Source organism: Corvus cornix, chromosome 19 (genome assembly GCF_000738735.6).
Source record: "Corvus cornix cornix isolate S_Up_H32 chromosome 19, ASM73873v5, whole genome shotgun sequence".
Lineage (NCBI taxonomy): Eukaryota > Metazoa > Chordata > Aves > Passeriformes > Corvidae > Corvus > Corvus cornix.
This window is the reverse complement of record NC_046348.1, coordinates 5,718,282-5,745,804: the sequence shown is the minus strand read 5'-3', so window position 1 is coordinate 5,745,804 and position 27,523 is coordinate 5,718,282. Positions and strand designations below refer to the sequence as shown.

The 27,523-nt window shown below is 43.8% G+C and overlaps 2 protein-coding genes across 6 annotated transcripts; one reads left to right on the top strand and one right to left on the bottom strand.

The window, feature by feature from the left end:
- Positions 1-1,362: 1,362 nt before the first annotated feature.
- MRPS17 (mitochondrial ribosomal protein S17) lies at positions 1,363-4,602 on the bottom strand. 3 transcript variants are annotated; one of them, XM_039562662.1, is made up of 3 exons: positions 4,515-4,602; positions 3,103-3,249; positions 1,363-2,100 (listed from the first exon to the last, which is right to left on the bottom strand). In XM_039562662.1, exons 2-3 carry the CDS (start codon positions 3,223-3,225, stop codon positions 1,810-1,812), a joined length of 414 nt encoding a protein of 137 aa, XP_039418596.1. In that variant the 5' UTR covers positions 3,226-3,249; positions 4,515-4,602; the 3' UTR covers positions 1,363-1,809. The 3 variants fall into 3 exon arrangements, with proteins under 3 accessions (XP_039418596.1, XP_039418597.1, XP_010400776.1); XM_039562663.1 differs by lacking the exon at positions 4,515-4,602 and adding an exon at positions 4,375-4,465; XM_010402474.3 differs by lacking the exon at positions 4,515-4,602 and adding an exon at positions 3,607-4,233.
- An 836-nt stretch (positions 4,603-5,438) lies between these two features.
- On the top strand, positions 5,439-26,813 carry LOC104691090 (merlin-like). 3 transcript variants are annotated; one of them, XM_019287683.3, is made up of 19 exons: positions 5,439-5,458; positions 9,380-9,625; positions 10,780-10,897; positions 12,510-12,635; positions 13,009-13,131; positions 15,562-15,645; positions 16,311-16,379; positions 16,611-16,693; positions 17,347-17,422; positions 17,836-17,973; positions 19,631-19,705; positions 20,056-20,169; positions 20,576-20,698; positions 21,222-21,439; positions 22,281-22,383; positions 23,045-23,172; positions 23,708-23,858; positions 24,539-24,748; positions 25,725-26,813. In XM_019287683.3, exons 2-19 carry the CDS (start codon positions 9,618-9,620, stop codon positions 25,758-25,760), a joined length of 1,983 nt encoding a protein of 660 aa, XP_019143228.1. In that variant the 5' UTR covers positions 5,439-5,458; positions 9,380-9,617; the 3' UTR covers positions 25,761-26,813. The 3 variants fall into 3 exon arrangements, with proteins under 3 accessions (XP_019143228.1, XP_019143229.1, XP_010400778.1); XM_019287684.2 differs by lacking the exon at positions 5,439-5,458 and adding an exon at positions 6,080-6,515 and having other exon boundaries at positions 9,435-9,625; XM_010402476.4 differs by lacking the exon at positions 5,439-5,458 and adding an exon at positions 6,080-6,515.
- The last annotated feature ends 710 nt before the right edge of the window (positions 26,814-27,523 follow it).

The window sequence follows — 27,523 nt, the reverse complement described above, 5'->3', positions numbered from 1 at the left end:
CCCAGAGCCTACACTGGAAAAATGATAACCTTCTGTGATGACTCAATCTTAGAGGAAAAAAAATATGGCATTTTCACTGCTACTCAAAGGAAATCACAAGAAATACAAGAAAATATTTACTTTCCTAATTAGATGTAGACGCAACCTATTAAGCAAACAGGAAACCTTTTCTATTTCTTACATTTATCTAGTTACTAGACCACTCATATCCCATATATTGAGGGTCAAGTTCTGCTTGGATACAACTTCAGTGCATTTCCTACAGCCCAGGGCCAAATTCTACCCCATACCCAAATTCTCCCAATCTTTGCTTGGATGAAGTTTCACGTTTTACATTCACCTGGGGAGGAGTCTGAGCTCAGGTTTTTCCTTCCCTTTGCTTTGATCTGAGGAATTTATATAAACCTAAACCCCTGCCACGAACAAGAAAAACCCTACAGCCACATACTTAAGGCACTTCCTCAAACTCAGAGCCCATGCCCACATTATTTTATACACAGTGAAGGCTTCTTGACACCCCACGTGAACACTGGCATTCAAAGAGCAGCGTTTTTTGCTTTGAAGCACTGAAGGAATTTTAAGTTTCTCATTCCTGCTGTCCCAAATAATTTGCTGAGTTCAGTCAGGCTTTTTAGGCAGCCAGAACTGATTTTGTGCAGGAAGTTAAAGGGCAAATGATCTTTACTCTGACAACAGCAGAGAACACAACTGGAAGCTACCAGTGCAAGACAGCTCAAGTTGCTTAAAGGAAGGTATTTTAGGTCTGATACACCTTGTTTTGCTTCTGATCTTAAAGCCCAACAGACACTTTGGAAAGGATTTCTCACAGCTCTCATATCCTACTCCCCCCTCCCACACTGCTAAATTTTGAGGCAGATGCCCTTTTAGATCTAAAGTCAGGAACATGAGGCTGCTGCAACAGCTGCAGGCTCTCAGCTTGCTTTATGTCCTGGAAGAGAGGACATGAGATCCCCAGAGCTGTACCAGGATAAAGTCATCTTTCATCATTAGCTGCTCTGAACTTTAGCTCCACATTAAAGCATGCAGCAAAGCAGCACCTCCATCTCCCCAAAATGTGTTATTTTAATTAGCTTTTCTGATGAGACAATCTAATCACCTTTGCTTTTACTTTTTGGCTTTGTACGCTCATCAGCTCCCCTGTGCTGCTGGCAGCTCAAAGAGATTGAGCTCTCCCAGAATTAAATCCTGCCTTTGGACAGGTTACAAAGCCAACCACACTAAGCTGCCCAAAGCTTTGATTCTCACCTTTCTGTCACTATAAAGGCAAAGGGCTGTGTTTTGTTAGAGAGTTTGGAAGTCAGGAGGTTCCTGCAAGAGGAAATAAGGACACAAGCATGCAGCTGCTTTTAAAATTCTACACTTCCTTTCAAAAGCTTTAATAGCATCATCTCCAGTAACCCTACAAACCACAAAGGACTGCCTGAAATACAGAACAACCAAATAATGTAATGACCCTCCCACCAAAATTAAACATCACACAGTTGTAGTCTTGTCTTAACACAGAGGAGTCATTCCAGGAGGGCAGCTGGCTTTGGGAACTGTCACTGGGCCAAAACTACAGGCAACAAAATGAAGTGGCAACACTAAACTTGCATTTTTCTCTGTGTTTTCATTCAAAGCTCCAGGTGCCCATCACTCTGCAACATCTCTTTGCATAAGCAACTACATTTACTATTTATTTTGACTACAGATTTCACTGAAACATTTAACATGTCACAGCAGGGCCTCAAACATCCCTGGCAGAGAGAGACAAAAGCTGGAAGCCCTCTGCTTAAAGTACTTCCCCTGCTATTTGTCTGTTGAACAAACTTTAAGTTCCTGAAGTTTCTCACTTAGATAGGTAGTATCTGCCTCTGTCAGATTTTCCGAATCTGACAGGTTTTCCAGGAATCTGGTTCCTGCACAGGGCTTTCCTGTGATTGGATCTATGACATTGCCAACCTTGAACACAATTTCAGCCAGTTCGTGTTTCACGTGTTTGCTCCTTCGCTCAGGCAGAGCTTTCAGAAGAACAATGTCTCCAACAACACACTGCTGCAGTGGGTCATGGGCAAAATAGGTTTTTCTTTTGTTAAAGAACTGCAAAAGGAACAAAAAGAAAAAAAAAAAAAAAAAAGAGAAACCTTGGCATTATATTTCAATGGGTAAATATATAGTTAGTATCAAATAAATAAATAAATTTCACTAAGTCAAGTCTCATGTATCTTTTAAAGTGAGATTCAGTTGGGATCATGAAGAGAAATGCAACTGTGCACTCTACAGGCTCTCCACAGAAAGCACAGCACTGCCCTTCCCAATCTCTTGTCAGGATAGTTTTGCCAACTGAGCCCACAGGAAAGGAGATGGGGAAGAAAAAGCTCTGAAATCTGTATTTTGAAGTTTTTTATGTGAGGGTTTTCTTGCTGAAATAATTTTCTTTCATAGAAAAAGTCGGTATTTTTTTTTTCTTGTTGGAACAGCAGAATTCAGAATCCTTTAAGAAATATATTAGGTTAATAAATAAATAAAGATTCTTCTACCGGATAAAATATTGAAAGGGGCTCCACATCCTGACTCTATCCTTAACCTTCTTGTCACCAAAGGCAACTTATTCTACCTCCATGTACCACTGTTTCCCTATTTAAAATGGAGAAAATACAATTTTTAACCTTCCCGTTTGAAGTGCATTGACAAGGAATAAATCCAAGATCACAGTAACATTACAATTATGCATACAGAAAAAAACAGCTATAAAATTTATCATACAAGTGACTTATACACATTCAAGGCTCCAAAGCATGCTCCACATCAACATGAAAAGTTAAATCTAAGTGTGAAACAACAAAAGCTTACCTTCTCAAAAAGATCAAATGAAGTGCATTAACAAGGCACTTCAAAGAAATACATTTAGTAGGTAATTTGTAAGTCCTCACCACTCACTGCTTTTCATCCTTTGCAGTCATCCCCACAGCTAAAACCTTAAGTTCCTTAAGGAGTTTGACTTGTAAGGACTCATCAAAACTTCTAAGAGTCGAATGAGCAGAACATTTCTCCACACAATACAAAACCCACCATGCAAGACAAGTTGTTAACTGGTGTTACCTTTAGCAAGTAGGGATCCAGCACAAGCCTTGTCACTCTCACTTTGGCAGTTTTCTGCATTTTGGTCCCAATTACTTTCCCTACTATCCATTTTGCATGGACAGCTCCACGTGGGACAGACATTGTTTAGTTATGGTCATGCAGTGCCTGGCAGCAAGAAAAGCAGATGTGTTATTGTAACAGAGCAAAAAAATATAAGGGCTTTCTGATCAATACCAAAGTTTTCCTTATTTTAGACTAAGAGCTGCATTAGGTCATTTTGTTGGAAAAATGGGGAAGAACAGTTCAAAACTCCATTTACTGCACTACCTCAGCCTTGTTTGACAATATAGAAGGGATGTCACCATGTCCTTGCTATCAGTAAAAGTTATCTCAGGACAGCAGTAAAACCGGACACAACAGCATGAGGATGAGATTTATCCCACAAAACTCCTTTGAATCACCCCAACTGCCACAAACACAATAGAGAAAAGTGTAGCTATGGAAATTACTCATTTAACTCACGCTCCAGCAGCTGTTTTGGCTGGAAACCTGTTCATCAGGTCCGTGTATGACCAGAGTGCTCCCAAACAAGGGAGCAGCCTGCAGCTTTTGTTCAAAGTCATTTGCTTCTGTGCCTCTCATTATCAGCTGAGCTGATGAAACCTAAAAAAAGGTAATGAGCTTCTCAAGCCATAAATGACACATCAAAGAGCTGTCTGATCTATAGTACATCTATTTGCTTTTGAGTCCTTCCCTGCAAGTAATTATATCCCATCATCTTATTTGGTTTAATTAGGGACAGCTTTCTGCACCACTCTTGCAAGAGTCAGGGGCAAAATCAATAGAAAACTTGAATCAATATTAAGACTGATAAGAGATTAACGACCATTTTCTCTCCCACTCTGATATATTGTTAAGCACTACCAACACCTGTGAATTCTCCATCTACCCAATTTGTTAGACTTGCTTTGATGTTGCAACACATCAAAAGAAGAGTTTAGGGATACAGGGACACAGCCATAGGATGAAACGCTCAGCAAATACTCAGGGGCTGTTTTTCCCACCCCTAACTCAGCTGTGGGCGCTCAGGGCTGGACGAGGTCAGTGTGGGGAAACCTCCTGTACCCCAGGGCTAAACACCCTACACAGACAGGCGTGTGCAACACAGGCAACACCCACCGAGCACCAGCGGCTACTGGCAGACACGGATAAAAAAGAAAATTAAAGCAGAGAGGGAGCCCTCAGCCCCCCCCACCGCAGCTCCCCACAGCGCTCCACGTCAGGCCCTACCCCGGAGCCTCCGCGCCAGCAGGGCCGCGCAGGCGGCGGGGTTCAGCCGGGCGCTTCATGCAGCACCCAGGGCGCAGCCCCAGCACGGGGAAACCCTCACAGCCGAGCCCCCAGCCCCAAGGAGCCCCAGTCCCTCTCACCGCCGCTGCCCGCCACCGCGCCTCGGGGGCCTTAAAGGGACGGGCCCGGAACAGGCGGCGCCGAGCACGGAAGCGCCGCGCGCGGAAGGGGCGGGGCCAGGGGCGGGGCCAGAGGGGGGGCGGGGCTTCCCGGGGTATTTAAAGGCGCAGGCGGCGGCCGTCCCCTCAGAGGCAGCGCGGGTAAAATGGGTGTGGTTGGTGGGGATAACGCAGCCTTAAAGTGGGAAGAGCACTCTAAGATCTCCTTAGAGGTCTTTTAAGGATGGCGAGGGGCCTATAGGGGAAATCTTAAGATGAGTGGCTGAAGTAACTTGATTTGTTCAGCCTGGAGGAGACTGAGGGTCTGCAACATCCTCATGAGGGAAAGAGGAGGGGCAGGTACCGATCTCTTCTGTGTCGTGTGTGACAAGGCTCGAGGAAATGGCTGGAGCTGAGCCAGGGGAGGTTTATATTGGATATAAGGAAATCAGGAAAAATTTTTTCACCCAGAGTGGTTAAGTGCTGGAATAGGCTCTTTGGGGCAGTGGTCATAACACCAAACCTGGCAGAGCTCAAGTACTCAGGCACATGGTGGGATTCTTGGAGTGTTGTGTGTGCTGTCAGGAGTTGGACTCTATAATCCTGAGGGGGTCTCTTTCCACTCAGGATATTCTGTGATTCTTGGAATGTTAAGTCCAGCTGTGCACCCGGCACTGCCACTGCGACCCCTCAGCCACATCACCCAGCACCAGACCCAGATGCTCTTGAACACCTCTGGGGTGGTGACCCCACCATCTCCCTGGCCAACTTACTCCTGTGCCTGACCACCCAAACAGTGAAAACATTTTTTCTTATATCTAATCTGAATCTCCCATCTCAGTTTAAGGCTATTTTTTTCTTGTCCTCTCCCTACAGGCACAGCAGAAAAGACTTCCTCTTGTCCTCTCACCACAGCCTGCTTTCAGGTAATTGTGGGGAGTGATAAGGTTCCTCTCTGAGCCTCCTCTTCTGAACAAATGCAGGGTATAAGTGCTGAATTACGTGGAATTTTGGAGGTGACTCTCAGTGCAGCCTCTTCGTGTGGCACTGAGGTTTCTGCACAGCAACAAGTGTTGTGCTCTTCCCCCTGCTGTTAAGTGATGGATGTGAGACAACTCTTGGAAGGTTTTCTGTGTAAATCTGGAATAGTTAGAGGAGATATGGAGTGAGAGCTGGCCTGTTGTCCTTGCTCTCCATAACCTGGCAGATACTCAGTTTCTGTAAATCTGTCTATAAAATGGAGGTTTAGCAAAAAACTCCCAGACCACTTACAAACTAAATATTGGCAAAATTATTTGGCTTTGAGGTAAGGTGCTCCTGGTTTTTCCCCGTGACTGGAGACTGAGGCCATCCTTTTTTTTTTTTTTTTTATTTAAATGTGCTCACTTAATCACTTTCTGCTGGTATTTTGGCTGCTGCCCATTTTTGAGGCTTGTTCTCTCTTTGGTGTCAGTGTCTCATCATCTCTCACCACAGGAAGAGGACAGGTAGGGAATCATATTTAATTAACAGCACAACTCTGGGCAGTTTCCCTTCTTCAGGTGGCTGATATGTGGAGAACAGGAGACACTGTTGAAATAGTTTGATCAGATACACATCCAAGGAGTTATTTGGAAGTTCATTATCAATCCTTACGAATATCCAAGTCAAAACTCGTGGACTTCTCTTATTTTAGTGCCTGGTTACGTGAGTTACAGAGCAGAGAAGTTGGGAGGAGCCCTGGTGCAGGCAGGAAATGGTTAAGAGCCGTTCCTATCACCTGGGAAAGCAATCCTTTGATTTTTCAGAGGGCGCTAACATGCTGCAGTTCATGGAAACAAAGGGAAGGGGGATCAAGTAGAAAAGTTGTTCTTGGATTTTATTCTCAGTGGCAGAACTTGTGAGGGCTGGATATTGATGTCTGTGGGGAAAATACGGAGTTTTTGGATGAAAAGGGATTTTTTATTTTTCTTCTTATCGTCATTCAAAAAAAGGATCTGTGAGGTAAGTCTTGATTCCAACTGGTGACTTTAGATAACTTCTTTTTAGAGTGAGGGGTAGAGAAAATCCTTTATCTTGCTGACCCATTTTAAAACAGTGAATTCTTTGCTTAAATTGTTCCTCGGGCAGGGAGCACAGACAGGAGTGTGAGTCAACAACTGTTCAAAGCCCACGACTCTCGCCTGTGTCGTCTGCATTCAAATTGCTTGCATTAATTCCTGAGCTGGAGTATGGAAATTCAGGAACTGGGAGAAACATAATGAGTCAGGGGAATTTGCCACTCCGAGTTGCAGTAAATATTTCAGCGATGACAGTCTTTCATATTGTGGTAGTGTCTATGTTAATGTGCTTTTGCAGTGGATGCTCCAAGCATCTTCTGTTGGTGGCTCTTAAAAGTAATTCCCAAGCCTTGTCTCTTGAATCCTCACTGCTCTCCCAAAGGTTTTCTATTTCCAGCTCCTGTCAAGACTTTGCTGCTGTGGGGCAGATTCATTTTGGGAGTGTTAGAGAGGGGTCTCAATTGCTATTAGTTCTTTGCCTGTCTGCACCTGAGTTCTCAGCTTAAGAAGTGCTGCTGGTTTCTGTGTGAGTGTGAAAACAGATGATTTTTCACCCCAGTGTGGCTGCCCCAAGTGTGATGGATGGTGACAGCTCCCACCCAGGTGTCACTGAGAGCCAGTGCCGCGTGAAGGGAAGTTTTTATACCCTGCAAAACCCCATCCATCCACCTTGGAAATGCTAAGCTGGGAATAAATTGCACCCTCACTCTTGGGCAGCTTGTTCCTGGAGATATTTGTCTACAAGGTGCTGAATTCTGGTGGATTTACTGAGCTTTGTGTGCGTGCGGTGATGCTGCTTTCACATTTTTCTCTCTGGTTGCCGGTGGATGCTGTGAGTGAGTGGGATCTGATGTGTGGCGTACTCCCCGCGTGGATCAAAGGGCAGAGCTGTGCTGTAACACGCTGCCCACCCGCTGCTGTGACACAGATAAGCATCGCTGCTGCCAGAGTCACCTGGCCAGTTCTTCCTGCTCTTCCCCGTTCCCGGTTTCTACTGCACCCCCACGCTTTGCTCCTGGTTTCTCATTGTCCACGAGGGAGAACACTCTAATCCAGAGCTGCTGGATGTCCCTCCTTTCATCCTGGGTGTGAAAAGAGAGTTGGGGCTGTTTTGTTCCTTTACATTTTATTCCCCATCGCTGCCTTTCTGTTCCCCTCACCACACCAAGCTTTTATCATCTCCCTGCGCTTGTTCCCAGCTCCTGAACTCTCTGTTCCCAGGTTCTGGCTGGGCAGGAATCTTTGATCACCGTGCCCTCTTTTGCATTCATGAGTTCTTTGGTAGGGTTCACATTCTGCTGCTTCTGGATCCCTGCAGGAATAAATCACTGGAGCTGGGTGTCAGGAACTCTGCCTTGGAGCACTTGATTCCCAGTTAAACGCTGTTGTTAACAAGGATTGCTTTTGCATTTATACAAGAGATGGCAAACCCAGATTGGTTTTTTTTTTTCAGCAAGATTTCTCTTATTTGAAAGAGTTCTTTTTCTAAAATCTCGTCTGCTAAGTGCTTTTGCTTCTGTTGTTGGGATCTGACATTCATTTCAGCTATTCAGTGTGAAAACCCTTTCCAATTTCTTTACCAGTGCTATTGATTAAAATGCAGTTTACTTTTCTGGGGAAAATTTGATATTCAAAAATGTCTTTTCACTGTGAGTCAGAATGTGCTTTTCCATGGAATAAAAGTTCTGGAAAGAACAAAAAAAATATGCTATTGGAAATATTGAACAAATTATATTGTCATTTCAACCTGGTTATATAAGAAAAAAGAAATAACTTCAAAGTCCAAATGAAAAGCTCTGGCATTTTTCTCATATTTTGAGATAATTAGTACATTTTTCTCTAGCTGCTCAATTTTATCTGTTCAGAATTTTCCATATGAAACTCTGAGAATGTTCTGTACTGGCCCTAACTCCAAGTTCCTGTTTAACTCAATTGGCTGTTTCAGGTTACATATTAAAAATGAATGATGAAGTTTTTTTTCTCCTTAGTTTTCAGCCATTGATGTTTCTTCTAGAAACGAATAAAACTATTTCCAGGATTGTATAGAAACCTGTAGTTCTCAGGCTATAAATGGTGTGTCTAATGGTACAATTATTTACAGTTGGGAAGAAAGCCAGGTGGAGAAGAGCTTTGGAATGCAACAGGTTAAAATTTAATTTTGCAGCTTGCAGACTAGAGATCAAAAAATGTCTGGGGTAATCACTGCTGGTTTGGATACCCTCACATGATGCTCTCCCTGTCAGTATTGCTGTGGTCATTTTGGGGGTTTCAATATTCCCTTTTTCATTAATTGAAAACACTTTGCTGTGCTAAGCAGAAAGGACCTGAGCTCTGCTCAGTTGGGTGCACTGAGCTGCCTAAATTTGAGAGGAAAGTTTGTGACAGATCTGGTTTTCACTCCTTTAAAAGATAATCCCTGAGGAGAAAGGGGCGCCCTGGGGGTGATGGGATTTGGGCTCTGGATATGGTGTTCCTTGGATTTCACTGGTTTTTGGTGGTGTGGCCTCTCCTGGGCTGGTGGTGGGCACTGGCAGAAGGGACCAGCTTGGGAGGAGTCCTTTGAGGGTTTAGGCCCCTCCAGTCTCGAGGATATGCAGTCACATTGTTTTGTGGGGAAGTTCAGAAAGAGAAATGCCACCCTGTGCTTTTCCAGCACCAGAACATCCTGATTATTCTTGAATTTCCCTCAGTCTGCATCCTGCCTGCAGCTTAATTAAGCCCACTATTCCTTGTCACGAAGAGCAGCCATTACAATGTGTCACCACTCGGCCTTTCTCTGTCCTAACCAGTGCTTTCATCTTACCACAGATGATTTTCTAGCCCTTGGACCTCTCCTTTTGACTCTCTCCAGTTGCCTTCCCAGCTCCAGAAGTGGTGCCCCAAACCCAAAAAACACTTCAGCAGAAGATTCACCAGAGCCAACCGGAGGGAGAGGCCTCCCCAACTGGTCCCAGTGGTATCAGAAGGATGAATTTCCTCCTGAGCTTGTTTTCCCTACTCTGAGTTGCCTCAATGACTTGTTCTCAACTGTGCCTCTGATATCCCTATGATTTGGTAACTATTTTATCTCTTCCCTGCCTCAGCTTCCCTATAATCTGAAAAGAAAAACTTCCCTATCTGTTTCACCTCCTATTTAACTGCTCAGAATCTGTGGGTGGGGGGCACAAACAAAGTAAGTGGAAAATCAATACATTCCCAAGCCAATTTAGAGCTCAGCAGAAGCAAAAAAAGGGAGCAAGATACTTTATAAAATCCTGGAAGGTGCAGGCAAATGGAAATTTTCAGTTTAAACTCGAGCTTTACTTTGGAATTCCTCAAGGACAGATTGGAATTCTGCCACACTGTAAATAGTCTTAGGTTGTAGGAAACCAGGAATGCCTCAGCTCTTGCCCTGTATAGTTCACAGTTACTCACTGCATTATACAAGTTTGACCTGTTAATTTTATAAAGTAAAAAGAAGCAAAAACCTTTACAGGCTGATTTCCTGTGCTCAGAAAGAAATGCCTGAGAACTGCCTGGAGCAGATCCACACCATCATTTAACCCCAGCTTTCAATATTTGCTTTCCACAAAGCCCTTGTGGAAGCAGCATCTCCTCAATTTTGTGGATGGTGTGCAGGTGATTACATTTAGAAGAGAAGATTTCTGAAGGAATTTTCTGTTGGCTTCTGCAAAATTAAACTCATTTCAGAAAAACTTCACTGGGAAAATTTCTGTTCTAAATAACTTTTGTCATCGTGAATGAGTAGCACAAGAGAATGTGGTAAATTCAGCTTAATTTCACTGCATATATTCCTTGGCTTTTGTATAATTTCAGGGAGTTAAGATCTCATGTTATAAAGAAATCCAATAGTTCAGTTGCTGAAGGAGCCATAACTGGTGGAAAAGGATTGTGTTGGATTTGACATCATAAAATTTAGCTGCACTTTCTGCTGTTCTACTGTGTGGAGATGCTGCAGAGACCCTTGAGAAAGAGAATTTTGTTTGTGATAGCCAAAACCTGAGAAAAGACAGCAATAACATTTTCTGACCAACTTATTTTAAGAAGCAAGCTCATTTTCAAGGTTTTTCTTTCAACGTCCTTATTGTCTTAGACACAAAAAATGCATCTCTAAAGGTGACTTTATTCTGCATGTTTGGACTTATCCTACTTTGGAATCTAACCAAGAAAATGCTGCCGAATTTCCATCCCTCAATGTGTGATTTCAGGTGTGGCTGCCCTCATCAACTGAAAAATATGTCCATCCGAGGCCTGAAGAAGAAACAACCAAAGACTTTTAAAGTTAAAATTATAACAGTGGATGCTGAGATGGAGTTCAGCTGTGAGGTGAGAGTGTCAGCAAATTCTGGGGACTTGGGGACTGACCTTTGTATTAGCAAGAAATTAGGAAAAATCAGGTTATCAGCTCATGGAGAGTCTTCAAACTGATCTGTTATTTTTATAAAGAATGAATTATTTCATCTCAGGTGCATTCTTAGCTCTGTTCAGAATTTAAAGCTGTTTGCATGAAATCCATTTGGCTGGCATAGCTAAATTAACACTAAACCTGCTTTCTTCATAAGCATTCCAATTGTTTGTAAGCATTCCTACTTCTCCATGAAATTCTTTTTTTTGGAACTGCCACAACTCTTTAAGACACTTCCAGATTGGATAAACTGGTCAGAGCTGGTGCTAAAATGTTGCTTTTAAAATAATTTATAAGCTGGTGCTTTTGTTGATCTGGGACATTCTGTTTAAATTTGCCATTTATAAACTCCAGTTCTTTAACTGCAACGTGTGTTAGGATCTCTGGGCAGAAGAGAAAAAAAGGATTGATGAAAAAGCTGACAGTTCTTCCATTAATTATAGCTATCTGATAAAATGATTAGGGAAATCATGGCTGGAGAAAAATAAATGATCAATTGCTAAATAAATTGGGCTGCACAATTGAAGGGACAGAACTGTCCCTGATTAATTAATTCCTAATCATCCAGCAAAAGCACAGCAAGACACAGTTATTCTGAGGAGTTAGAAAACTCAGTTCCAATGGGACTGGCAATTTTAGTGAGACATTTAATGTCATTTATTAGGTCCTGCAGAAACAGAATAGATTAGTCTTGTGTGACTTACTGCTCTGGAGTGCTTGCAGGCAGAGTTGTGAAAATAAAGGATTTGGAAAATTCGATTTGGAGGTCAGAGTCCTTGTTAACAAATCATGTGTTCCTTCCTTTGCTACCTCTCCTTTCTCCCCAGACACTGCTCTTTTGCTGGGATGATTTCCAGCTTTCCACTCAAATACCGCCTAAATTTCACTTTATTTTTGGTTTTTTTGCCATTCAGTTTTTATTTTTAGCAATTAGATAAAATCATCGTTCTAAAATGTGGTCAAATAGAAGAAAGAGATGAGCAGCCTCTTTGGTGAAAAAAAGCATCAGATGTGTGTGAATTCGGGACCTTTAATCAAAGTTTGCGCTCTCTGGCTGCTGAGTTGAAATGAAAACATTTAAGAAGACTCATTTAAATCAGAGTAGGATTAAGGCTTGGCCTGGTGCCACAGAAATACCTGAGGGGTGTGAAAGGTGGATCTGCTCTCATTGTTCAGCATTCCTACCCCATGTCCTGATTTGATTTCCCAAGGCTTTCCTCTCAGTCTCTCCAATTTGTATAAACTATTGAGTCAAAATTTTGGACAAATATTAATAAAGACTTATTATAAAGCCACATCCCAGGAAATCAATAGTACAATCCTCATTCCCAGTGCTCCTCAATTGCTTGGTGATTAAATGACTCCAGCTGCTCTCTGGATGTGTCTGGAGAAGGAGAGGAGGTGGAACACAGCAACTCTTAGACTATTTCATTAAAAACCTAAAAGTGAAATAAGATTTCATAGGAGAAAGGGCTAAAATGGAGCAAATTCATTTAGGATAGCCATGTTTTTCTTGATTTTTCTCTCTTTTAGATGAAGTGGAAGGGAAAGGATTTGTTTGACCTGGTGTGCCGAGCCCTTGGTTTAAGGGAGACTTGGTTCTTTGGCTTGCAGTACACGATTAAAGGAATGTGCACCTGGTTAAAGATGGACAAAAAGGTACAGGGAACAAAATGTGTGGCAATTATTTACTTCTATTGTGTGGCAATTATTTATTTCTGTAAGTATTGACTTTCTGGAGCACAGGAGCTAAAGGGGTGTGTTCCATGACAACTCAGAATTTTACATGATAGCTTTTTTTTTAAGGCTAAAATTGGATTCTTTGCTCTGATTGCTTCTATCCCATTTGACCTGGAACATCCCACACTAATCACCACTAATTGCTTATAGATTAAAGCTCAGAATTATCCTTCCCTCTAAAATACGGGAAGGCTGCTTTAAGGGGATTATTTGCTGCTTTCTGCTTTTCCTCGGGAATATTATCTTGAGACACTCATGTATCCTTTTTGCTGCTGATTTTATCTCTAAACAGGTTTTAGATCAAGAAATCCCCAAAGAAGATCCCATTAGCTTTCATTTTTTGGCTAAATTCTATCCAGAGAAGGTAGAAGAGGAACTTTTACAGGAAATTACCCAGCATTTATTCTTCCTTCAGGTCAGGAACAGTTTTTAACCATGAATTCCTTCTGTATTTCCCCCAGTCCTTTTGCATTGTCTTTGATCTTGTTGGCAGCTCAGGATAATTTTGCTTGCTTCAGCTTATCAAGAACTTTACAGATATTACTTTTATGAAATACAAACATCTCTCCTGCCTGCTGTGGGTTTGTGTCCAGGTAAGCTGGAATGTTCCATCTTCTGCAGGTTTTTGTGACAACACCCAGCAGTTTGGCTGATGATTCCAAATCTGGATATTCCAGACTTGTTTTGCTCCTTAATGTGTGTTAAAAAAAAATAAAAATTTCATGCAAAGCTGGAACTGTTGGAAGAACTGTGAGGCTTTTGGGGAGATCTTGTGCTGGAGGGCAAAACCTCTAGAAAACAAGGACTCCCTAAACCTTCATTTTGGATTGTAGGGGTAAAAGATCCTGGAATTTGACAGGCATTCTGAAATCCAGGTTTGTTCACCTGGCAAGGTTTAAAAGGAGCAGAGCAGCAAACACCATTTGAGCTCCATCAAAAAGTGGATGAAGGAGCAAATTCTTAGAGCCTTATCAAAAAAAAAGATGGATCAAGCAGGAAAAGCCCCATAGCTGCAGCAAAGGATACAAGCACTGAATTTGGGATGGTCACTTCCAATGTCTGGGACATCCAGCTTCTCTGCTGAGTTGTTGTGGAGTCCCTCTGAAAGTTTCAGCCTCTGGAGTGTTACTTTATTCCAGCAGGATGTGTCTGTGCAGGTAGCTGGGGTGTATGAGAGAAATTCAGTCTGCAGCTGGAAATGAACCCAGTAAATTCCCCTGTGCCCTGAGGAGGGTGTGCTAATGAAATAATGGGGAAATGGTTAAGAAACCCACCAGAACTTCATCCAGAACCTTTAACCACTTTGGCAGTTTATTTCTTCAGCTAATTTTGGAAAGAAATGAGAGCAGCAGAACTCTTTTCCTACTCTTTTAATCCTGATTTTTCCACTTCTTTTTCTTTTCTGCTTGAACCTGCCTTAACTAGCAGACAGGCAATTAGCAAATACTTCTCATTCCAACGTAGGAAAACAAGGCTGAAACAAATTGGAACTTGCAAAGTTTCCCGACTGTTAAGAACTTCAGCTCACACCTGGATGCTAATAGGAAAAACATGTACAGACATCTGGATGCCTGAAGATTTCAGCTCTCCTGACTCTTCAGAACTTTGCAAATTAATGTGGCATAACAGCTTTTTCCAAAATGCCTGAATAAATGTCAATTACTAAAGCTAAATATTGTCTGCTGAAAGATGAGGTCATTTATTGCTTCTTCATGAAGTTTAACAAAAAGTCCTTGTAAAAACTGATTAGGAAAAAAACCCCAAAACAGCCCAGACACTTAAAGGGGATTTATCCACATTGTTCTGAATTCTGGAGCATGATTTACACCGTGGAGAATGAAAGCTGGAGCTTTCCAAATTGGAAGAAAAATCTTTTCATTCTTTCCATTTTAACAGCCTAGAAAGAATGTTCCCTGCGCTGGAACTCAGGTTCAGAGATTGTGCTCACCAGGGACTAAATTTAAAAGAAAAAACTTTCTTGGTGGTTCATTTCAGTTCCCAGCACCTACAGAGGTGTGTTTGTAAACAGAACTTGTGCTTGCTCAAGTCATTTTTTCTCTTTGGAAATGTTTAAGACTGTGAGCTATGCAAAATTTTGTTGTCTTGTGTTTGTTCCTGGGCTAAATCCACCTGAGAGGAGGATTTGGGAAGATTGATTTCCCCTTCCCTCTTTAGGTTTTCAAACAGAAATTGCACAACTGATTTAAAATCATACAACACATTCCAAACCATTACACCTCTGGTCTTGGTAGCACCACAGGTTATTAAAATGAGACGAATGTTGAAAGACTCTTTCCCATTGTGTGATTGTGCTTAGACCATTGCAACTGAAGAAATTAAGTGCTCTATTATTCAGCTTCTCTTTTGGGGCTCTCCTTTATTCTCTCATTTTGGAAAGCTGGAGAACACCTCTTAGGGTTTTTAATATGGCAGCACCAAGCAGCTGCACAACCCTGAGTGTGCTCTGGTTGAGCCTGACCTCCAGAGCTCCCTTCCAACTTAAAATTTGATGTCTGATGTGATACACAGCAGGCAGAAAAAAAGGAGGATTGTTAAAAGAAATGAAGCGCAGACAATAAAACTGATGTTTTATAAGATATTCTTTCGTAGGGCTCCTTATGTAACTGTGTGGAGAGAGCTGACTGGCATTTTTGGTCTCATTAAATGCAATGCTAACTAAAGGCTTCCTGTGTTCCTGAATGCCAATTTCTTGTTGCTGTTATTAACTCATAAAGGTGATATTTGGTGCCAAGTTATAGTCTGGGCATGTCTGCTTTCATTTCAAGCCTGACAGAAATCCTGACTTTGAGCTTCTTTCACTTGCTCCCTTTTTCTGTTGGTTTAGGTTAAGAAACAAATCCTGGATGAGGAGATCTATTGCTCACCAGAAGCTACAGTTTTACTGGCTTCTTATGCTGTTCAGGCCAAGGTTTGTGCATAGAAAATCTCTTTTTTCATTGACTTTTTTCTGGTTTAACCAACACATCTACCTGGTGGTGTGTAAACACAGCAGGGTTAAAATTTGCTGTTAAAGAAGTTGATCATCCTGGGATGTAAAGGCACAGCTAGAAAAAGAAGCATCAAATGCTACTACAAGGATTTTTTTTCTATACTGTGCTTCTGCAATTTAGGGGATTTATTTGGGCCTAACATTTTAGTATAATCTTTGTCCAGGCTAGAATGATTTCGTGTTGTCTTAAAAAATGATCGTGGATGCAGGAGTTGCTCAAAACAGAGCTCAGAATGGGAGGACACGAAGTTTTTTAGTGTCTCTTAGAGCTCTGTTCCCTTCTTGCCACCAAGAGCCCAACTTACACAATGGCAGGAGGTGAACACAACTTCTCAACAGCTGACGTTCCTCTAGTCCAGAGGGTGAATTCCTGGGAGATTCCTTCAGTTTCCAGGTTAGGATTGAAGTCTAAGTGACTCAGTGGCTGTGTTGGAGCCACCTGCATGGCACAAGGGCTGGAAGTTCCTTCCAAAACAAAACCAAAATAAAATCTGCCTCAAGTTTTCGCGTCAAAATTTGCAAGGAACAGCTCCCTCAGCATTCTGCCTCTAACAAACTGATATAACTTTTCTTTTTTGGGACAGTATGGTGACTATGACCCAAATTTCCATGAGCCAGGCTTTCTAGCCCATGACGAGCTGTTACCCAAAAGGGTGAGTCTTAATTTTATACAAATCCAAATCTCTGAATCTGCTCTTTGCAGTGCAGAATCTTTGAATCTCCCCTTTGCAGTGCAGATATTGCTGGGGATTAACCAGAGCATTAAAAACTCTGCAAAATGACCAAGATGTGAACTGCACCTCTGAGCATTCGCTTTGCTTGGGAGAGGCAGCACTTGGATTTGGATCTTCAAAGGGACTCAACCTCCTTCCTTTCCCCTGCAGGTTCTCAGGCAGTACCAGCTGACAGCAGAGATGTGGGAAGAGAAGATCACTGCTTGGTATGCTGAGCACAGGGGGATTGCCAGGTAGGAAACCTTTGCATTTCTTAGAAATCCCAGACGTTTCTTTATGGGATTTGTTGTCTTCAGTGTGATTCAGCCTATCTGGAAATGCAATTAAGCAATAAATAGGATGTGTTAGCACCCAGAGGCAGCTTTTCCTAATATTTGGGTTCCATTTCTCTCTGTTCTAGAGGCTTCTTAGCATTATTTTTATTGAATATTTTCTTAAAGATGTACTGATTTACCTTTGAAGGGAGGAGAAAAGTGGGCGGAGAGATTCTCGCCCTTCTTTGGCCTTGGCCAAAAGCTCTGTTCAAGGCTCATTTCTCAATGAACTCTGTTTCCTGAAGGAGATATATTCATGGAAAACAATGGGAGGTTGGGTTTCCAAGACATGGAGTGGCAAAACTAACACAAGGATGAGACTTTTCATGCATTTTAAAGAAGATTACACTATCCATGAGTCATCTTTTCAAATAGGTGCGACTTTACTGCCTTTATTCTGTCCAGATGCTGTTTTTATTATCCTTTTTTCTATTATTGAGAGCAAGATGACAAAATTAAAGTAAGTTTGTACAAAGGACCAGATTACCTGTTCTTTTCTAAGTGGGAAATGGAGAGTCAGCCAGGAGAGAAAGGCTGGAAAGGAGTTTCATAATCATGGCTTTATTCTCCAGGGATGAAGCTGAGATGAACTACCTGAAAATTGCCCAAGACTTGGAAATGTATGGTGTCAATTATTTCCCAATTGCTGTAAGTGCCTTATTTTAGCAGTTTGCAGTTGCTGCAGATGATGGTGCTGTCCTTTTAAAATCCTCCAGGGAGTTTGGAACTGGGACTCCTGACTCCTGCTTTTCCCTGCTGCTGGTTTTGTTCTGACTTGGTTTTCTTGCCCTCTAGATGAGCAGGTGAATCAAACAATTAAGATTAATATTTTTACAACTTGACAGCTTCCTTGGAATAGGAAGGAGAAATAGTTTGAGGTGCTATAAACAACCTAGAGGACTGAATTTATTAGTAACAGCGACAGCATTCATAGTATTTTATATAAACACCAAATTCCTAAAATACAGATAAATATCAATATATTAAAATATGGGCTTCTTGTCTGTGGTTGTTTAATGTCACCAAAAAAATGCCATTTACTGATCTCTCTTGTTTTTTAGCAAAATAAAAACCACACAGATCTCCTGCTTGGAGTTGATGCCAAAGGTATTCATATCTACAGCATTAATAACAGGTTCTCTCCAAATAAGTCCTTTGAGTGGAGCTCTATCAGAAACATTTCCTGTAGTGAGAAAGAGGTATGCTGGCTTTGATGTATTATTCTTTTTACATGGGCATGGGTGTGGACTGGGATTCTTGGAACAGGCTGAAAGCTTCCTCTGTTGAAATAATTTTGGGGGAGAAGGGGGAAATCCTGGGGAGCTTTGTTACAAAACTAAAAATAACAGCCCTGCCTTGCAGATGAGCTCGAAACCTTGGTTCCCCGAGGCTGCTCTGAGCTCTGACTCCATTCTGGCTCCTTCCCTGCTGCTTGGCCTTTGCAAAACAAGTGTGTTGATCTCTGAAAAAGACAGATATTATGAATGCCACCGTGCCTGGCTTCCTCAGTTATCCCAGCAGGAATTCCACAATCCATAAAACCTTAATGCTGTTTGCACATGCAGGAGCCGTCCTTGTAGCTGAGGCTTGGAGCCCAGTGGCAAGAGGACACATGCAGGGAGATATTAATGGTTTTCTGCCTCAGCTCTGCCAGTTTGCTGGGACATGATTTCACTCCTCAGCACCACCCCACCGCTGCAATTTCACTGGGAAGCCCAGCTTTTGCTTCTGGAAAGTGAAGGAGCAGGGAAAACTTACTCTCAGTGCAAATCACGGGCTGCATGGAAGGCTCTAAGCAGAAAAATCAAACCCAGGAAAACTCCATTGGTACTGGAATCCCTGGGATTTTTCAGCCAAAGGGCAGCACAGCCTGTTCCATTTTCTGTGGGCTTTTTGGAAAACATGAAGGTGAGATTTTAGATTCATGCCCATTCAGTAAGGCAAACCTACAGGATTTGCTGCCTCCAAAACATTTTTGGTACCTGATAACATCAAACTTCCCCTGAGATGTGGGAATAAACTGCTTTAACTCCCTGTTGTGGGGAAATTGGGCAGCCCTGTGTTTAAACTTCACTTTATTCAGTGCCACAGCACAGCCTGGCTCCTCAAAAGGCAGCCAGGCATTACGTATAGGGTGAAAGAAGCTATAGGACATCATGATCCTGGTGATCCAGATGCCCTGGAATCATATAGGAATTACCTTGCAAAGGGATTAGAGGAATTGAGTACCAAGGAACCTCTGAGGCACAGAAAACAGGGTCTTAAATTATTAAAAAAAAAAAAAAAAAAGGGGGCCATATTTTGTTCTGCAGCCAAACAGAGCACAAAGTGGGGAGTGGAGCAGGAAGACCCTTCCTGGCCTCTGGGAACAGCTTGGGAAGTGGACTGAAAAAGGAAAAAGTGAGGAAGTCTCCAGCACTTTTACCTGCTGCTCTGAAGAACAAGCCCTTAGGCCCTTGATCCATTTATTTATCCCTGCAATGGTTGCTGTCCTGAGAGGTGTTTGACATTTCCCTGACTTTAGGGCTATGCCTGGTCCTTGGGTTTGCTGATGTGTCCTGTTCTCCTGATAACCAGTGCTTGTTCCAGCGCTCTGGGGACAGTGTGCAGTGCACAGGTGGCATCAGGAAAACCACCCAGACTGGCACTGGGGTGGGCCTGGGGGTTTATCCTCCCACACAGGCTGATTCTATGGAGAAAAACAGTTTTATATCACTGTCCCCCTATTTGTGGCATGAATCACTGCTTCCCCAGAGAGACGTGGAGATGGGCTAAAGTTTGCATTGGTTTTAATAGTTTCAACTTATTTTCCTCCTCACTGTGCTTCCTTTCTTTTTTTTTCTTTTGCCTGTGTAGTTAACTATTAAACCCCTTGACAAAAAAGCAGAAGTCTTCAAGTTCTTTTCCTCTCAGCTCAAAGTGAATAAACTGGTAAGTGCCCTGCTTTCTTTCTGTGAAGCTGAACCTGGTGATACAGACTGAGAAATATTGTTTGTAAACAAAATCATGATCTTGACATCTCAGCCTAGATGTGTTGCCTGTGTAATTCAGCAAAATGGGATCAGAGGGAGATGAGGGACAGAAGGAATCTCTCATCCTGTTACAAACTTACCTAAACTGTTGTGTGCCTGCCCTGGGTGCTGATTTGCTTGGAAGGGAAGCAGCTGCCAGTACTTGTGCTGAAGTCAGAGTTGTCCTCTGAGGCCAGTGTGGGCCTCTTTGCCCCTCTGGCAGGGGCACAAGTCCATCAAAATCACATCTGCTTTGCCTTTCCTCTCCAGATTTTCCAGCTGTGCATTGGAAACCACGACCTATTTATGAGGAGGAGAAAAGTGGACTCCATAGAGATCCAGCAAATGAAAGCACAAGCCAGGGAAGAAAAAGCTAGGAAAAAGGTAGATTCTTCCTGCTCCTGTGTTGTTGAAAACACTGATTATTATTCCAGTTGGTGCCCTTGCTGCCCCTGTATTCCATCAATATGTGTGTGGGAGGTGAGGAAATGCAGCAGGATTGGATGTGGGAACAGCTCTGAAGCATCTGAGGATATCAGAGGTGTTTGTGTGGAGAGGTGATCCCAAAGATTTGGGCCACACAACAGATCAATCCAAGGGCTCTCCCAGCAGTCTGAAATAACCAGGAGTGCCTGCCTGAGGAGGTCCATGCTGCAAAGTTCAGGCAGCTCCAGCATCTGTGGTGACCATCCCAGCTGGAGAGCAGCCCCTTCTTCATTTGATGCATTTCACTCAGGCCCAGGTGAGATTCTGCTGCAACCCCACAAACTCTTGCTCATCCTACTTCCAGATGGAGAACCAGAGGCTGGCCAGGGAGAAGCAGCTCCGAGAAGAAGCCGAGAGAGCCAAAGAAGAGCTGGAAAGGCGCCTCTTCCAGCTGGAAGATGAAGCCAGGCAGGCCAACGAGGCCCTGGTGAGTTAGGCTGAATGTTCTTGTGCTTGATGGGCTTTCTTGGTTTGGAAGTAGGATGCTTTTTTGACACCAGGAGACAACCAGACATTGTAGCTCAGGCAAGGCTGGAGAGTTTCCAATCACTGGTGGAAAAGGCATTTCCCATTTTCCCAGGAATACCCGGGAAAACCCCGATCTGCCATAATCTGTGAACCATTCTCTCCCTGGATTTGGCTCACAGGGCTCTCTTCAGGCAAAGAGCGGGGGAAAGGAAGCAACCTTGGAGCTGAAATGGGGAGAAAGGGGCTGGCTTCAACTTTGTCCAGCTCTAAAATTTTTCTCCTTGCTTTATAGAGGTGAGACACAGGAAATTCTGGAGCAGAGGAGGAGCATTAGACCCTGAAATTGTGTCTGGTTTTTATTTAAGAAACAATATTTTATCACTTGATCTCTTGGTAAAAGATGTCTTCTGCCTGCTTGCCTGCCTGCAGGGGGGATTTTGCTGGCTCTAAACAAGGAACTAAGAAAAATTCTTTCTCTTCAGCTCCGATCCCAGGAAGCAGCAGAGCTGCTGGCTGAGAAGGCTCAGATTGCAGAAGAAGAGGCCAAACTCCTGGCCCAGAACGCTGCAGAAGCTGAGCAGGAGCGCCAGAGGCTGGAGATCACAGCTCTGAAAAGCAAGGAGGAGAAGCGGCTGATGGAGCAGAAGATGCGGGAGGCGGAGCTGATCGCGGTGAAGCTGGTGAAGGAGTCTGACAGGAGGTGGGGTTTGCTTCCCTGGCGCTGCGTGCTCTCAGCTGCGCTGCAGAGAGTGCTGCTTTCCGCAGAGCCGAGCCCAGCAGGGGGGAACTGCTCCTGAAGTGACACTTCAGAGTGACGAAGCCTCCTTGTGCTTTGTTTGTTCCACCTGGAAGCTGTTGTTGTATTGCAGGTCAGGTTTACAGAGGATCGGATGCAAAGCTGTGGAGATGTTTAGCAAGAAAGATCCAGAATGCAGAGGCATTTTCTATTTAGTGTTGTCAAATGAGCACTGGCTACCTAACTGAATTTACCAGTCTTTATCCCCTGTGAGATATGAGGCTGTTTTCATTCGTTAGTACCAAGTGAATGGCCTCTTTTTTCCCTTTCAGATCTTCCAGCAGTGTAAAACCAGGTAAATTCATGTGAAATATAAACCACTCGGAATGTTTGCATGTTCCCTGAAGATGCAGAGCAGGCCAGTGTTGACAGAGGATTTTTAACCCTGTTATTAAAAAATCCTTCTACTTGTTTTAGGATACTGCCAAAAACTTGCCAAAATAAAGAGCAGCCTCTCCCCACCTCAGGGAGGATCTCTGATGGTCTGGAGACAATCTGTATCAGCAGGTTGTAACTGAGCCCATGGAAGTTAGGAGTAGGAAAATCACATTAATTCAGCCACTTTGTGCAGGGGTGTCTCTGCCCTGCTGTGTCCTGTGAGCTCTCCATGTGAGCATCCTTCCACGAGTGTCTTGATGTAAAGACAGCACAGTAGTGGACTTGTTCTCTGGAAGTTGGTGAGCTCTGAAATCCATGTGCTGGTTGGAAACCATCAGCCATTCCCCTCAGGATGTTTATTTTCCAGAGCCAAGGAAGCAGAGCACCTGAAACAAGACCTGCACGAAGCCCGAGAGGCCGAACGCAAAGCGAAGCAGAAGCTCTTAGACATAACCAGGCTTAATTATCCTGTAAGTTCTGCTCCACTGGGAACCACTCCATCTTCAGGGATAGTCAGGTGTTGATGACATTTCTGTAGCCCCCAGCAAGCTGAGTAGTGGCACGGCTGCATCCAGCTGGGGACAAAGACCTGTGGGACAAACTGGTGTGTAAAAACAGTGTAGCGAAGATGGGAGTTGTGTTTGCTCAGGATGATAAGAAAGGCATGAAGGCAAGACAGCCTCTGCTCCCTAAGTCCATCACCAGTTCTTGTTTTAACTTTGGTCTTGACTAACTCGTGGTGGCATTGCAGCCAGGCAGTTTTTTTGTGGAGCTGGTTGTGCTGAGCCAGCTCTGTCATCCTGGCACATCCGTGAGTGCCTTCAGGCAAAGGAGTGAAGTTGTCCCCAGCATGAAAGCACTGCTAAAGTTCTGTGCCCCAACTCCCTCCTCTGCTCCAGCCCTGCTGAGGATGGATTTCTATTCTCTGCTGAAATAGAAACGCTGCAGCCAGGATAAATCTCTGCTCTTGGATCTGTGGGTTGTGGATTCCAGCTGGGTGCAGGGGAAAGGCTGCAGGAGCATCTGTGTGTCTCAGAAAATGGCTCAGCATGGCATTCTTGCAGAGCTGGGGAGATAAACCCCGGGTCAGTCCCTCAGATCTGACTGACAGTGCTGTGTTGCCTCTTCCAGCACATGGCCAAGTACCCCCAGTACTCTCCAGGTGACAGCAGAGATGCCAACTTTGACAAAGGATCCATAAAGCTGGATTTGAAGGACATTGACCTCAAGAGACTCTCCTTTGAGATAGAGAGAGAGAGGTATCAGTATGCTTGGGGTGCAAATGAAGGAGAGAGGAATTGAAATCTTTGGGAATCACAGTTCATCTTTTATTAACTTGGGATATGCATGTGGCTGGAGGCCTTTTACTGAGCTGGTGTGGGTGATTCTGTGTCAGACTGGCTGTTCACACAGAGGAAAGGTTTTTTTGGTGGCATCAAGCCGTGATAAATCCAGAACCTTCTGTCTTGGGGAGGGACAAAGCACTTTGCTGAACTAACAGCGTGTGAGAGGACAGAAGTTTCCCTCTAGTGCTAAAGTGTGGAATTGCTGGGAGCCAATCCATCGGGCATCCCTTAGTCTGGAAGGAAATGCTTGGTAAAAAGTTAGGAATTAAAAAGAAAGACGTGAACCCCCTTGTCACTGGGTCAGGGAAGCCAGGCTGGCACTGGCAGAATTCATTCTACCTATAAAACATAAAATGAAACGAAAACCAACTCTCCTCCTTCCACAAACACCTGTTGTGGAGTTAAACTGTGCCACTCTAAGCTTTTTGTCTCTGATGCGTGGACCCAGGCTGGACTACTTAGAAAAGAGCAGGAAATTCGAAGATCGACTGAAAGAACTGAAGTCTGAAATTCATGCTCTGAAACTGGAGGAAAAACAGGCTGGGCTTTACTGTCACTGGAATGAAGTCCTGGGCTCCTTGGATCGCTCCTTAGGAGCTGTAAGTACCCTAAATCCCTGCCCCTTTCTGCAGCATGAACCCTAAAATGGAACAGTGTGGGTGTGCCAGAGGGAGCTGCTGTATTTCAGTCCAAGCCTTCACTACCCTTGATGATAAAACATTAGAAGCATGAACGCAGAGGAGGAAAATTCATGTCAAAACAAAATCTTAAGGCCTTTTTCCTGGGCTGAATAGCAGGCCCATAAGCAAAAAAAGAATCATTTTATGATTATGAAATCACAATCAGGGGTTTAAGGTCTTGGAGCAAACGAAAATGTTGTGACTGACTCGTTTAAATGTGGTTTCTTACAGTTTGCATCACATTCTCATTCATGTGCTTTGTGGCTGCTGAAAGTCATAAAAGCCTTGGTGTATTTTTTTTTTTGAAAGGAAATGAGGAACTAGACCCAGATTTTTGTCATAAGTTGCTTGTTTTAAATAAATTCTTCAACTTCTTCCCGAAGCAGGGCAAGAGTAGGGCTGGCTTTGTCTGCAGGTTGTTGCTCATGCAGCAAAAATGGCTCTAAGTCAATGGATTTTAGAGACAGAAGGGGGAGGCTTGAGAAATGATGAGGAAAGATGGCCTTTATTTTCTGACTACTCATCTGATGTTCTTTTTGGCTTGCTGAGTGTTGCTACAGAGAGGGCATTCAATTTCCATGTGCTCTTTTCTTTTAAAGGCCCCATCTTGGATGAAAACCTTTGAAACTGGGGATTCGTTGGATGTAAATCTTCCAAGACCTTTCCCTGCTTACTTGTTAAACACTGCAAGCAGCTGGCCCTGTACCAACAAAATTCAACACACGGTGCCAGTGGAAAAGTCATCTTCCCAAGGAAATTCCTTGGCTGCCAACAGTGTGGGCACGGGAGCCAGAAAACAGATGATAAAGGTAATCAGATTTGTGAGTAAATTCCTAAATGTTGACTAAAAGTTTAGAGTTCAGAGATGGTGGCTGCCTGTAGGGACCTGGTTTGTCCTGCTCTGTCCCAGCCTCACAGATGACAAGGCTTTTGCAGGATTTTGGAGCCCCTGGTGCTGGCACATCATTTGGGAATGTTTATAACTCGAGGCTGCCTGTTTTTTTCTCACTTCTGATCTAAGCTGGATTGCAAAGCTGTAAGCCTGGGTAAATGAAGCAGAGATGTCTGTACACAGTAGGAGGATCTGCGTTAAATTTTATTTGTACCAGCCAGACTTGGAAATGAGAAATGTGCTCCCAGGTACAGAGAGCTTAAAACATACTGTGCCTGTCTTGTGGTTTTAAAAGGCAGGCAGGAAGAGACCAATAAATACCCAGGCTCCCAACAGTTCAGTTCTCTTCCATGTGCTCCCTGTCAAACAGGCCTGAAGAGCAATGAGCTGGGTGTCAGGAAAGAACAACCTGCTTTGAAATGTCACTGGACTGGAGAAATCAGGAAGAGCTGTGAGGAAATGTGGTCTGGAACAGTGGGAAGGAAATCAGCTGTCTGTGGCAATGCTAATTGGGCAAGGTGTTGGGAATGAAGAAAGCCTGATGGATTTGCTGTGGTTTATCTGAACAAAACGGGGGGGGGGGGGGGGGTTAGGATCAATTAAAAGCTCCAGAATATAACATCCAACACCTCCTTCAGGGTTTGGGTGCTTAGAACTAAAGGACACAGCTGAGTGCAGCAACAGCTGAGGGATCAGCTCTTTCTGAGGCAAATTACAGAAGCAACTTTTAAGACTAAACTCAGGGCTGAGGCGAAGAATTTGTTTAAAGAAAGAAGAAAAAGCTCTTGCAGAGCATCTTGCAAAGGGCTCCAGAGTTGGAGGCAAAGGAAGACCCAGAGCAAAGGGAGTTACTTTAAGCCAGCACTAATTCTCCCTCTTTGATTTGCCTGCAGGTTCAGCAGCATGACTCAGATGTGATCTACATTTGAAGCCCCTCATTTCCTTGCCAGCCTGGTGGGACTGGTGGCCTTTTTACCTCTGTGGGGACACGTGAGCAGCTCTGGCTGCTGCCAGGTGTGGGAGACAAGGCACTGTGGATCCAGAGCTGCCATCCAGCTCCCAGGCAGGTGACATCAGCTGGGAATGCCACAAGTGGTCCCCGGTGTGTCTGGGAGCAGTGCAAACCCAGAGGAAATGTTGTTTACTACTTGTGCACTTTGGAAGGAACTCTTCACACTTTGCTAACCCTTCCTCTCCCAGGTGTTTCACACACTCACAGCTCTGCTGCTGGAGGAAGGATGTGAGGCAGCAAGTGCCCAGGAGGTGTTTGGGATGAGAAAACAGAACATAAGCTTGGTGTTTATCTCCACAACAGACTAATTATGTTTTTGGTCCAGTCCCTGGGACATGACTCCCACAGAGCTGCTCGACGTTTTAGTGTTTGCCTGCCAAATATTTTCCTTCTCCTCCCCAAACATTTCTTGGTTCACTTAATTGATTTGCATTTCTCTGTGAGAAATCTCAGCTTTTTAATTCCAGATGCAGAAGTGGACATCTTCAAATACCTCCCATTCCTGGGGGAATCCTTTGTTTGGAATGCAAAGCTTCTGTTCTTCAAGTCCCTGACTAGATCAAGCACTTTCTGCTCCAGCAAACTTTGCATACATTAACTGGCTTCCCACTTCTGTGCAACACAGCTCCCACATTAGACAAAGACAAAAGATGCTGTTGGTGTCTGCTAAAGTGGGACTTGTTTCTGGTGGAGAGGTGCATGCAGCAAAGTGCCTGCCTCATTAGTAAAACCCACTTGCATTTCCCTGGTTTGTATGTGTTTAAGTGTCTGCTTCTCCCTAAATCTTCACTCTGAGGACTTCTGGGGAAGCAGACAACATTCAGCTGCAGCTAAAGCAGGAACCCAGCTGAACTTGAGACATGTGATGTAGAAATGAATGGTAATGTTGTTAAATATCTTGTTCTAAAAGCTAAGTTTAAAAAAAATAGGTTCAATAAAAAGCTTCAATTTCCATTTGCTTTGAAGGGAATGCTGTGTCAATATTCCTCCAGCATTAACAAGGCAGGTTTGGAGAACAAACACCCAAATCTCCTCTGTACACATGTGCAGCAGGCTGAGCACAGAGTGGGATGGCAGCTGCCTGTGGAGAGGGACAGCAGTGCTCTGCAGGGCTGCCCTGACTGTGCTCCCAGCCCTGGGAGCACTTGGCTGGATGGGTTGGGCTGTGTTAATTGTCTCCCAGCTCAATCTGGCACGAGATGTTTGCAGAATATTGGCTGTTACACACAATTTCTGAGCTGTCTGCAGAAGCCTGGTGTCTGAGAGGGAGAAGCTGTTGGAGATGCCAGAATGATGAGGCAGCTGCTGTCATGGTCAAGGCTGGAGAGGGAGCATTGGCCAGGACTTGGGACAGTGAACCAGCTCCTGTATTAGCTGGAAAATGCTCCAGCACAACTTTGAATGTGGCATTCTCGGATTTGAGGGTGAGGAGAAATACTGGGATTCCCCTGGTTCTTCTTTTCCTGTTCCCTCTTTTTTCGTGGCATGTGTCTTGCCACAGCTAACTGAGATTGTGCCCTCATCCTTCACACGTGCTGGGGCTTCCTTCTGCTCTTGTGTCTGAGCTGCACCATGGAGTAGGGCCCAGAGGAGGACAACTGCTCCATGTGCACCATTGGTTCATGTCTTTGGACTTAGTCCTGTAAATTCCAGTGAAGAAAAGGACAAGATCACACTCCT